A 13,211-nucleotide genomic window follows, 5' to 3' on the forward strand; every position below is an offset into this window, starting at 1 on the left:
AGCCAATTAAATGGCTCATAACAAGTGACCCAGCTGCCCAACAACCGTGTGCAGCCAGCTCCTGGGATAGGAAACCATTTGGGAGAGGTCACCCTAATCAGCTAGCAATCAAGTAAGCTGAACAGAAGAGCAGGTTAGTTACAGTACTGTGTAAAAATCTTAGGCAGACATATATATAACCAGGGAGCCTAAGACTCTTGCACAGTACTGTACTGCTGCCCCCAAAAATTACAAATTTCATGACATATGTGAGTGATGATAACCCTGGTTCTGATATGGGCCTCTATGGTGGACTGAGAGTGGGAAGGGGGCAGGGAGAGGGGAATCATGGTTAGGAAAAGGGGAAGAGAGAGGGGAGGGAGTGGGAAGGTCCAGAGAGACATTCTGTAATGATCAATAAACCAATTGTTTAGAATCAAATAACCTTATCTGGTGTCTCAAGACTGTGTGTGTCTACACCTGCGCCTGGCACTCCCTCTCTGCCAGTTGTCCCACACCCCTCCCGCGGTGCTCCACCCTCCCCATTCCCAACATCCCTTGCTCCCACCAGATTTACAAACACGCTCTCCGCTTCATGTCGACAAACCGTACTGTGCAAAAGTCTTAGTTCTCTGGTTTAAGATGGCGCTACCAAAGGCATGTGACAACTTACTGGTAGTTCAAAAGCAAAGGAATTTGATTAAAAATATTACTGAGAACATTTTTTTTTGAACCAAACTGCGGTAAACTATCACTGCAAACAATGAAGAGAAAAGCAAAGGCAAAACAAATTCACGAGATGTGCCCTGCTGGTGCTCTGCTTGGAGCAGGAGCCGTGTTGGTTGGAGTGAATGATTCAGAGAAGAGGAAGCGAGTCAGAAGAGTTCCCATGCCCGTCCAGCTAACCCGGGTGCGAGGGTGGAGCGCTCTAACTGCTGAGCTGACTTGGAGATGTCCAGAACGGCCTCTTCAGCAGTGAAGTCTAGGCCTGGAACGGTTCACCACAGCAGAACCCAGGTTCTAATGTGAGGCACGATCCGCTATTTGGACCATTTAAACACCGGCCCAGATAGACTGGAAAGGTAGTGTGTCGAGAGTTGGGTTGGAGTGCTCCTCTCTTCACAACACTAAGGCTGCGAGTCTGCCCCAGTTGTTGTGCTTCATGCCTGTGAACTTCGTGGCGACCTGCCCTGCTAATATGATGAACTGAATACTGAGGCCTTGGGCCCACTCCGGGGTGCTCTGGGGATTCGGATCTAAGGCCTCAGTTTGGTTCGGAATGTTGTTGTTGTTGCTCTATACTATAGGCATCCATTAGTCTCATGAAACCATGGATTTGCACCTTGGAAGGTTTCCAGGGCGCAGGCCTGGGCAAGGTTTTATGGAAGACCAGCAGTTGCCCATGCTGCAGGTCTCCCCTCTCCACAACACCGATGTTGTCCAAGGGAAGGGCATTCGGGCCCAAGCAGCTTGGCACGGGTGTCATCGCAGAGCAGTGTGTGGTTAAGTGCCTTGCTCAAGGACACACACGCTTGCCTCAGCCAAGGCTCGAACTAGCGACCTTCAAATCACTAGATGAACACCTTAACCACTGTTCACTCCTATTGTTTACAAGATTTGTTTTTTCCTCTTCACTGCAGGCACTGGGGGAAGGTCTTTAATTACTTTATTGGGTCCTTTCGGTTTTCTTGTGTTGTAACTGCCTGTAAGCAGGCAAATCTCAAGGTTGTATAATTTATACATTCTTTGATAATAAATGTACTTAAGATCTTTGAATACACATGTGGCAAAGACTTTTGCACAGTACTGTATGTGAGATAATACACAGTATCAACTCAACTCCAATGCAAGTTAAACTTAAATGAAGAAACTTCAGACAATAACTCTGTTGGATTGGACTACAAAATTGTGATTTTTCTTGTGGTTTAATATTCCTCTGCTTGTTTGTATTTCACCTTAAAACATGTGACTGTTCAGAAAGTTTTTCAGTGGTTACCATTGCCTCTGTATTCTTCCAGAAACTTCTAGATTTCAGTGGTGGATATCACATTATTTGAATCTGACTATGTGAGTGGTTAATGTTATCAGTCATCTGGTATAAGAAGACCATACTATCTTGAATCTTTCTCTTTTCCACCCACTATTCCCCTAGTTTGTCTCTCTCTTTCCTCTCTGTCTCTCTCCATGCTTCTCCCTTTGTCCTGTTTGCACATGTAACAAATTTGAAGCAACAAATCTTATGCCTCAATGTGAACTTCCAACGAGCCTTTGGACTGCAAGAGCATTAGGATCCAGCAGCTTTCACTGTACTTTCAGTAAAACAGCATGAAGGGTGGTTTAAAAAATGGTGTTAAGCAGCTGCAGTTCAGAAACAGCCTGATCAGTTCTCCCTTCTCCCTCTCTGGTGTGCTACATGTCATCTCTTTCACTATGTACCGTCCTGATGGTCTACCAGAGGATCGTGCAGTGGCTGGCACCTACACTTTTTACTGTCCCCTCCACCTACATTCTTCATTGCCCCTCCACCTACACTCTTCACCGTCCCTCCACCTACACTCTTCACCGTCCCCTCCACCTGCACTCTTCACCGTCCCCTCCACCTACTCTCTTCACCGTCCCCTCCACCTACATTCTTCACTGCCCCTCCACCTACACTCTTCACCGTCCCTCCACCTACACTCTTCACCGTCCCTTCACCTAGACTCTTCACTGTCCCCTCCACCTACACTTTTCACCGTCCCTCCACCTACACTTTTCACCGTCCCTCCACCTACACTCTTCACCGTCCCCTCCACCTACACTCTTCACTGCCCCTCCACCTACTCTCTTCACTGTCCCCTCCACCTACACTTTTTACTGTCCCCTCCACCTGCACTCTTCACCGTCCCCTCCACCTACACTTTTCACTGTCCCCTCCACCTACACTCTTCACTGCCCCTCCACCTACACTCTTCACTGCTCCTCCACCTACACTCTTCACCGTCCCCTCCACCTACACTTTTCACCCAGCCCCTTTCACCTTTGACACAACACGCAGGGAAAGCACTGACTTCCGGAATTCTCTCCCTAAACCCCTCCACGTAGAGTTGCACAGTCAAACAGCATGACATTCAAACACCAGATTACCCTTATCCCATTGTTTGCTTCGCACAATTCCATCAAACTCACCCCAATTTCAACACTTACCAGCAAGGTCATTGTTTCTATCTCCGTGCTGTCTCCTGTGACTGATTCCTCTGATCTACAGCAGCTGATTAACAGCTCACACGTCTTTGAAATGTGGGAAGAAGGCGGAGCACCGGAGGAAACCCTCCGGGTCAGAAGGAGAGCGTGCAAACTCCATGCAGGCAGCTCCAAAGGTCAGAATTGAACCAGGGTTACTGGAGCTGCGATGCAGTAGCCTCACCCTTAGTGCCACTCTCTGTTCCTTTAAAGCAACTAGATTCAAATGTATTTATTTCTTTCGCCCATGTACATTGAAACCCACAGTGAAGTGTGTCGTTTGTGTTAACAACCTAAGGATGTGCTGGGGGCAGCCTACAAGTTTCACCACGCTTTCTGGTGCTCTATATCATGCTCCAATGTTCATCAGAACAACTGCAAAACAAGCCCCTATCCCACCCACCCACCCACCCACAACAGACAAGCATCCAACCCCAGGACAGGCCCCCTGTCCTTGGTCCCAGATTTGCAGACTTGCAGAGGCCTAATAGCTATCTGTGTTTGGAATTGTAATTGTAATTGGTTTATTACGATCACAGTGAAAAATTGTCTCACATGCTGTTCATACAGATCAATTCCTTACACAGTGCACTGAAGTGGAACAAGGTTACACAGTGAAAGGGCACAGAATAAAGTGTAACAGCTTCAGAGAAAGTGCAGTGCAGCTAAATGACTACGAGGGCAACAATGCAGCCTTGCGGTTCCCCCATCCCCCCACCCCCGGACCGCTGCCCCAGCCGGTACCTCAGTGCTGACTGTGGAATCCCGATGCATCATCCGCTGGATCTGCGCGTCCAGGCTGACTGCAGACGAGCACTTGGCCAAGGCTGCCGCATGCGACTCCCTCTCCCGTTGGCGGACCACGGCCTCACAAGCCATCCACTCCCCCATGGTCTGCTCGTAGCAGTTCCGGATCTGATCGTCCACCTGGGACCACGGGAAGAACATGAAATGCACTTCACCAAGCCTGCCTCATCTGAGCACTTGCTTCAAACCAGCTGACCCAGCAGGAGCTCCCCCAACCCTTCCACAGGCAACCCAGAAGCACTCTGCCAATCCTGCCACCCTTCCAAGTGGCTCACACACCAAATGCTGGAGGAACTCAGCAAGTCAGGCAGCAGGTATGGAGGGGAACAGGCTGTCGATATTTTAGCCAAGCCCCTTCATCAATTCACTTTGTCCTTTTTGTGCGTGTTGCTCAAGGATTCCACCATCCACAGAATCTCTTGTGTTCAAGTGGCTCGTCACCATTTGTGCAGCTAGACAGAGGAACTCCAAGCTTCCCTGCTTCCTCCAGCTTAAAGAGGGCAGGTCCACTCAGATGATCAGGATCAGGAACCCAGTCCTACTTAAATAAGAACAAAAACATGCCTGAAAAGCTCAGCAGGTCAGGCAGCATCTGTGGCAGAACAGCCGACATTTCAGCACCAGTCACTCCTTCAGAAGGTAAAAGACCTGAAACTTTAACCATTTCTCTTTCCATAGATGCTGACTGACCTGCTGAGTGTTTCTACAATCTTCAGTTTTTATTTCGGACTTCCAGCTTCTGCATTTTTTTTTCTAATTTTCACCCCATCCAATGTCCTCACATATTGCCCCAGAACATGAACGTGGCTTATAGTGGTACCACTTCCTAGTTTCAAACTCCCAAGGTACTGCTGCATCTTGCTATAACCACATCAGGCACTACCTCCTAACTTTGGTCAGCTGTACTGCTTCACAACAAACTTACATTCCAGGTGTACTGCCTCCAAATGGACAAGTCCTGAAGTCCGGACCCTTCCCACATCTCTCTTTGCTCAAAGGCAATCACTGAAACCCAGGCATTTGTCAAAGAGTTAAGTCACCAGCCTGGCTTAGTCTTAGCTCCTATCTGAATGTAATTCCTGTGAATCCTCCACCATCTAGAGGGCCCAGAAACATTGGCCACATTCTCAGGATACCGGCCTTTCACTTAAGATTCGTCGTGGCTATCCCTCGAAGTCGAGAATGATGGTCTTGGTTCCATACAGAGTGAAGACGCCTGTGTGTGTATTTGTTTAACGTGTACTTGATATTGCACTCCAAGAAGCACACGTTACCTCACAAATCAACCAACTGATTCAAATGTCACTTAAGATTAAGTATTGTTCACTTGGAATTCTGAATTGTTTAGAATTTTACAGCTCAAAGGATAGCTCTTTCATTATGTGCCGTGTCATGTAACATGGGTGATCATGGTCTTTCCTTGACCATGATAGTTCTTGGCAATTTTTTTTTACAGAAGTGGTTTGCCATTGCCTCCTTCTGGGCAGTGTCTTTACAAGACAGGTGACCCCAGCCATTATCAATATTCAGAGATTGTCTGCCTGGCACCAGTGGTCACATAACCAGGGCTTGTGATGAGCACCAGCTGCTCTTACGACCATCCACCACCTGGCACCTGGCTTCATGTGACCCTGACCAGACGCTAAGCAGGTGCTACACCTTGCCCAAGGGTGATCTTCAGGCTAGTGCAGGGAAGAAACGTCTGGCACCTCCTGCCACCGCGTGCCCCCCCCCCCCAACCTACCAAGGACAGTAATTACCATTCAATAATTACCATCATGGTTACATACCCTTGTAACTGGGCTTTAATTAGCTTCAAGCCTTTATTGTCTGATTTAAGGATTCCCTCTTGGACTTAACACAAAATTCTATCACACTTCTCCAGCAGTATTTCTTGCTTTGAAATTATTAAGTACCTTGCACAAGAATAGCCGTTTCATAACAGGTGCCATGATACATTAATTTGAAATCTGTTCCATGAACTCCCCCTTCCAAAACAATTTTGCTACTTTGATTTGGGTGAAGTTCTGCACGATTAATATATATATTTTTTCTTGGTTACGCTATTCCTCACATCCTTTTTTACCTGTTACCTTTGACCCGACTGTACTGCATACTTACGGGAGAATGAAGAGTGATCTTATAGAAGTATACAAAATAATGAGGGGTATACATCAGGTGAATGCATACAGGCTGTTCCTCTAAGGTTAGCTGACACTAGAACTACACATCACAGGTTTAGCGGGAAAGGTGAAATGTTCAGGGGAAACTTCTTCACTCAGAGGGTAAAGCAAGTACATGACAAGCCGCTCGAGGCAGTGGTGGATGCAGGATCACTTGTAACAAAAAGAAGTTTGGATAGGTACATGGATGACAAGGGCTTGGAGGGACATGGTCCGGATGGGAGGAGGAAGAAGGTCAGGCCGGCATGGACTATTTCTGTGCCGTAATATGTTATAACTCTGTGAATATACTTCGATATTAAATTTACTTTGAACTTTGAATTCAACATTGAGGTTAGATTTTTGGGTGCCCAATGAAACGAGGGATAGTTTGGGATGTTCACAAGGCCCAGGTGTGCAATATGGATTGCTCTCCACTTGCTCAGATAAGTGCTGGGCCCGGCACTTAGATACAACCTCAGGGAAGGTGTCCCTAGTGTCCTCACTTTCTTCAGGAAGTTTAGCGTGTCACCGAACACTCGAACAATTGTTGAAAGTATCCTGACTGGTTGCATCACGGTCGGGTATGGCATCTTGAGTGAGCAACAATGACGCAGAGGTTTGTGGACTCAGCCCAGTGCATTAGGGGCACATCTCTCCCCACTGTTGTTAGAATCTACGTCAAGCGCTGACTCATACCACCTTCTCACAGGTACCATCAGGCAGCAGATACAGAAGCCTGAAGTCCTACAACATTCAACCATTCAGTTCCTGACCAGCCTGCAGAGCCCTAGTTACTACCCCGGTAAAGCCCCACTACGACCAGGTTAAAATAGAAACTGTCATCCCATGTCCTTCTCTGTGGAGTTGTGTACACTGTATATGAATCTTTTTCTTGTGAATGATGTGTATTTAATGCGATGTGCCTGTGATCTGCTGCAAGTAAGTTTCTCATTTCACCTGTGCATACATGCACTCGTGCATTTGACAATAAATTCAACTTTGAGGGCAGTTCCGATGACACCACAACCATAAGTGTTCAGCGCCTGCATCACCAGGGGCCTCTACCACATGCACCATAGTTACTTGGCAGGGCTACTCCGACCGAGCTTGCCAAATGGGGTGGTACAGTGGTGTAGTGGTTAGCATAATGTTCTCTGGCACCGGCAAATGACTTTCATTCCACCCCCCCCCCCATGTGTCTAAGGAGTTTGTATACCCTCCCTATGACCGTAAGGGTCACCTATGGGTGCTGCAGCTTCCTCCCACACTCCAAAGACATACGATAACAGTTAGTAAGCTGTGGGCATGCTATGTTAGTGTTGGAAGCACAGTGACACTTGCGGGCTGACCCCAGCACATCCTCAGACTGTGACACAAACAAATATTTCACTGACGAGAGAAAATATGCAGATGCTGGAAATCAGGGCAACACACACAAAATGCTGGAGGAACTCGGGCAGAACTGATGAAGGGTCTCAGCCCGAAACGTTGACTGTACTATTTTCCATAGGTGCCGCCTGGCCTGCTGAGTTCCTCCAGCATTTTGTGTGTGTTGCAAATATTTCACTGTACGTTTCGATGTACGTGTGACAAATAAACCTCATCTTTAAACCTATAAATTTTGCAAAAATGATGAGGCGTAATTTTAAGGTGACTAGAGGGCCTCAGGTTTTTAGATAATTGGGCTTTGTTCCAGGGAAGGTGGGATCTGTTCCGACGGGACGGTTTACACCTGAACTGGAGGGGTACTAACATTCTTGCAGGAAAGTTTGCTAGCGCTGCTTGGAGGGGTTTAAAACTAAATTTTCAGGGGGCAGGGATCCAGAATGTGAGAGAGGATAGCAAGATGAAGTATAAAGGACAGGTGGGGATTACACGGTTCCGGAATATTAAGTGTGAAGTAGAGAAAGGTGAGGTGGAATGAGTGATAAGGAGGATACATGTGCAGAGGGATGGTCTGACGGAGCATGGAGTTAAATGTGCAGAAAGAGTAAGTAAATTTAAGAAGGACAACAAAATTCAAGGGGCGTATAGCCCGGTGAGAGCTCGGGGAGCTGGGTTATGCACAATAGGCAGCTATTTAAACAGAGAGGGGAGAAATGGGTTAAAAATTCTATATCTGAACGCATGAAGTGTCAGGAATAAGGCTGATGAGCTTGAAGCTCAGGTGAGAATGGGTAACTATGATGTTGTTGGGATAACGGAGACATGGCTGCAGGGGGATCAGACCTGGGAATTGAATCTACAAGGGTATACGTGCTATCGAAGGGACAGAAAGGTGGGCAGAGGAGGTGGGGTGGCCGTGTTGGTGAGGAATGAGGTTCAGTCCCTTGCAAGGGGGGACATAGAATCAGGAGAAGTAGAGTCAGTGTGGATAGAACTGAGCAACAGTAAGGGCAAAAAGACCCTAATAGGTGTTATTTACAGGCCCCCAAACAATAGCATGGATATTGGGTGCAAGTTGAATAGGGAGTTAACAATGGCATGTGGCAAAGGAAATGTCGCAGTAGTTATGGGGGATTTCAAGATGCAGGTGAACTGGGAAAATCAGGTTGGTACTGGACCCCAGGATAGGGAGTTTGTAGAGTGCCTACGGGATGCATTTTTGGAGCAGCTTGTACGAGAGCCGACCAGGGCTATTCTGGATTTAGTGTTGTGCAATGAACAGGATTTGATAAGTGATCTTGAAGTAAAGGAGCCATTAGGAGGTAGTGACCATAATATGATAAGTTTTTATCTGCAAGTTGAGAGGGATAAGGGCAGATCAGAAGTGTCAGTATTGCTGTTGAACAAAGGAGACTATGGAGCCATGAGGGAGGAGCTGGCCAAAGTTGATTGGTCAGACATCCTAGCAGAAAAGACAGTGGAACAGCAATGGCAGGTATTCTTGGGAATAATGCACAAGGTGCAAAATCAGTTCATCCCCCAGAGAAGGAAGGATTCAAAGGGGGGAAGGTACCACAGTGGTTGACAAAGGAAATCAGAGATAGCATTGTATTAAAAAAGAAGTATAACAGAGCTAAGGTGAGTGGGAAGACGGATGATTGGGAAATTTTTAAGGAGCAACAGAACTTAACTAGAAAGGCAATACGGGGAGAAAAAAATGAGGTATGAACGCAAGCTAGCTAGGAATATAAAGGAGGATAGCAAAAGTTTTTTTAGGTATGTGAAGAGAAGGAAGATAGTTAAGAACAATGTTGGGCCCTTGAAGAATGAATTGGGAGAAATTGTTATGGGAAACAGAGAAATGGCAGACGAATTTAATAAGTACTTTGGATCTGTCTTCACTAGGGAAGACACAAGCAATCTCCCAGATGTATGGATGGGCCAAGGACATAGGGTAACAGAGGAACTGAAACAGATTGACATTAGGAAGGAAACGGTGATGAGTAGACTGATGGGACTGAAGACGAACAAATCCCCAGGTCCAGATGGTCTGCATCCTAGGGTACTAAAGGAGGTGGCTCTGGAAATTGCGGATGCATTGGTGATCATTTTCCAATGTTCCTTAGATTCAGGATCAGTTCCTGAGGATTGGCGAATGGCTAACGTTATCCCACTTTTTAAGAAAGGAGGGAGGGAGAAAACAGAGAACTATCGCCCTGTTAGCCTAACGCTACTAGCTGTTAGCCTAAGACGCTAGAGTCCATTATTAAAGATGAAATAGTGGCATATCTTGATAACAGTGATAGGATTGGGTCGAGCCAGCATGGATTTACCAAGGGCAAATCATGCTTGACTAATCTATTGGAGTTTTTCGAGGATGTAACCAGGAAGATAGACGCGGGAGATCCAGTGGATGTGGCGTACCTTGACTTTCAGAAGGCATTTGATAAGGTACCACATAGGAGATTGGTGGGTAAAATCAGAGCTCATGGATATTGACATGGATAGAAAACTGGTTGGCGGATAGAAAACTGGTTGGCAGATAGAAAGCAAAGGGTAGCAGTGAATGGGTGTTTCTCGGAATGGCAGGTGGTGACTAGTGGGGTGCCACAGGGCTCGGTATTGGGACCACAGCTGTTTACGATTTACGTCAATGATTTAGAGGAAGGCAAGTTTGCTGATGATACTAAGCTGGGTGGCAGTGGACATGTGATGAGGATGTTAGGAGAATTCAAGGTGACTTGGATAGGCTGGGTGAGTGGGCAGAAACTTGGCAGATGGCGTTTAATGTGAAGTGAGGTTATTCACTTTGGGAGCAAGAACAGGAAGGCAGATTATTATCTGAACGGTGTGGAGTTAGGTAAGGGAGAAATACAAAGAGATCTAGGAGTACTTGTTCATCAGTCTCTGAAGGTGAATGAGCAAGTGCAGCAGGCAGTGAAGAAGGCTAATGGAATGTTGGCCTTTATTACAAAGGGAATTGAGTACAAGAGCAAGGAAATCCTTTTGCATTTGTACAAGGCCCTGGTGAGACCACACCTGGAGTATTGTGTGCAGTTTTGGTCTCCAGGGTTAAGGAAGGACATCCTGACTGTGGAAGAGGTGCAGCATAGGTTCACTAGGTTAATTCCTGGGCTTGTACACGCTGGAATTAAGGAGATTGAGGGGGGATCTGATTGAGACATATAAGATTATTAAGGGATTGGACAAGGTCGAGGCAGGAAATATGTTCCAGATGCTGGGAGAGTCCAGTACCAGAGGGCATGGTTTAAGAATAAGGGGTAGGTCATTTAGGACAGAGTTGAGGAGGAACTTCTTCTCCCAGAGAGTTGTGGAGGTATGGAATGCGCTGCCTCACAAGGCAGTGGAGGTCAATTCTCTGGATGCTTTCAAGAAGGAGCTAGATAGGTATCTTATGGATAGGGGAATCAAGGGTTATGAGGACAAGGCAGGAACCGGGTATTGATAGTAGATGATCAGCCATGATCTCAGAATGGCGGTGCAGGCTTGAAGGGCCGAATAGTCTACTTCTGCACCTATTGTCTATTGTAAGTAGAAGGGGAGGATGTCAGAGAAGTTTTTTACACAGAGAATGGTAGGTGTGAGGGAAGTGCTCACAGCAGTGGTGCCAGAAGCAGATACATTCGGGCATTTAAGAAACTCTTAGATAAGCACATGGATGATAGAAAAATGGAGGATTGATCTTAGAGGACGTTAAAAAGTTGGCGCGACATCATGGGCCGAAGGGTTTGTACTGTGCTGCAGTGTTCTATGTTCTGAGATATGACCTCTGATGACCTCTAGCAACCAGCAGGGCAAAGGCAGCAAGTACATGAGGACACGACCACCCACAGCTTCCCTTCAAGTTTGTAAATACATCGCCAGTACTTCATTATCTTCTTATTGGGCCGTTAGCTCCCAGTAGGCCATCGAGGACCTCCCACCTCCATCAACCTCTGTTCTGAGCCAGTTTGTCGAGAGTGGACCAGGAGTGTCCCCATGGTCAAATTTTGGCCACGACGTCTCTCTTCTATGTGTACTTTGGACGTCCATTTTTCCTCTTTCCTTGGGGATTCCATTTCAATGCCTGCCTAGTGATGTTGTTGGTCAGCTTCCTCGAGCTGTAGCCAATCCACCTCCATTTCCATTTGCATATTTCTATCTCTATGGATTCCTGGTAGGTGTTTCCCCACAGTGTCTGGTTAGTTACTTTGTCACTGTGTCCAAATCCTGGAACACTTTCACAGAGAGCATTGGGGGAGCATCTCTTCCAGAGATTAAAAAGGCTCACCACCACCACTTCGTGACCATAAGACACAAGAGCAGAATATAGACCAATTGACCCATCCAGTTTACTCTGACATTCCATCATGGCTGATTTATTATCCCTCTCAATCCCATTCTCCTGCCTTCTCCCATAACCTTTGATGCCCTGACTAATCAAGAATCTATCAACCTCTGCCTTAAATATAAAGAATTTGCCTCCACAGCTGCCTGTGACAACTAATTGCACAGATTCACTTCCATCTGGCTAAATAAATTCCTTTCCATCTCTGTTCTAAAGGAATGTCCCTCTTCTCTGAGGCTGTGCTCTCTGGTCCTGGACTTCTCCGCTGGAGAAACATCCTCTACACATCCACTCTATCCAGGCCTTTCAATATTCAATAGGTTTCAATGAGATCCTCCCTCATTCTTCTCAACTTCAGCAAGCGCAGGCCCTGAGCCATCAATGCTCTTCACTGGCTGTGAGGGGCTGTTGGGGATGTGCAACAATCGGTGGCCTTGCCTGGATCCTAAAAACGAAAATAAAAGATACGTGTATCCACCAGGAACAGAGACTTAAAGTTCAACCATGGTGCAGTAAAGCAGCTGGAGAAGATGTACGGCCTGAACCTACTTCTTGTGCTTAATTACATTAAATATGCTATAAATATTGTAACCTTGGCTGAGAGAAGGGGGAGGACATCTGCTTAGTACAGCAGGAGTAAATCCAATCTCCATCAAAAGCTTCATACATGAAATACTGCTTTTCTCACCTCTTTCCCCATGGTGAAAGTGTTGAGTCCTTTAGGGAGACATTACATAAGCAGCAGCCTTAAAGAGGAGGCTCAATCCCCCCCCCACCATTGAGCACACTAATGTGGAGCACTGCCAAACGAGAGCAGTATCCATCACCAAGGACCCCCAACGTCCAGGCCATCCTTTCTTCTCATTGCTGCCTTCAGGAAGGAGGTACAGAAGCCATAGACTCACTTTCAAGGACTCTGCATCAGCGGTCCCCAACCACCGGGCCGCACAGCATGCACTACCGGGCCGCGAGGAAGCGATATGATTTGGTCAGCTGCACCTTTCCTCATTCCCTGTCATGGCCACTGATCAGCCATTACACATGCGAGGTCATGACCTGCGCGTCATCCGTGTCAGGGCGGGAAGGCGATCAACTCCTCGAGCTTGCAAATGACGACGGGCTGAAAAGTATGTTTGACATAACATCTCTGCCGGCATTTTGGATCAAAGTCAAGGCTAAATATCCTGAGATAGCCACGAAAGCACTGAAAACGTTGCATCCATTTCCAACATTTGTCTGCAAAGCGGAGTTTTCTGCAATGAATGCAACGAAAACTAAACTGCGGAATAGACTGGACATCAGGA

The 13,211-nt window shown here is 46.8% G+C and overlaps 1 protein-coding gene across 1 annotated transcript in view; it reads right to left on the reverse strand.

The window, feature by feature from the left end:
• Positions 1 to 13,211, reverse strand: part of sgsm1a (small G protein signaling modulator 1a) — a 125,862-nt gene that overhangs the window by 37,048 nt on the left and 75,603 nt on the right. Inside the window, exon 16 of the mRNA XM_072247548.1 lies at positions 3,946 to 4,128. Within this exon, the coding sequence (XP_072103649.1) occupies positions 3,946 to 4,128 (183 nt within the window). The remainder of the gene's footprint in view (positions 1 to 3,945; positions 4,129 to 13,211) is intronic.

Source organism: Mobula birostris, chromosome 31 (assembly GCF_030028105.1).
Source record: "Mobula birostris isolate sMobBir1 chromosome 31, sMobBir1.hap1, whole genome shotgun sequence".
Classification (NCBI taxonomy): Eukaryota; Metazoa; Chordata; class Chondrichthyes; order Myliobatiformes; family Myliobatidae; genus Mobula; species Mobula birostris.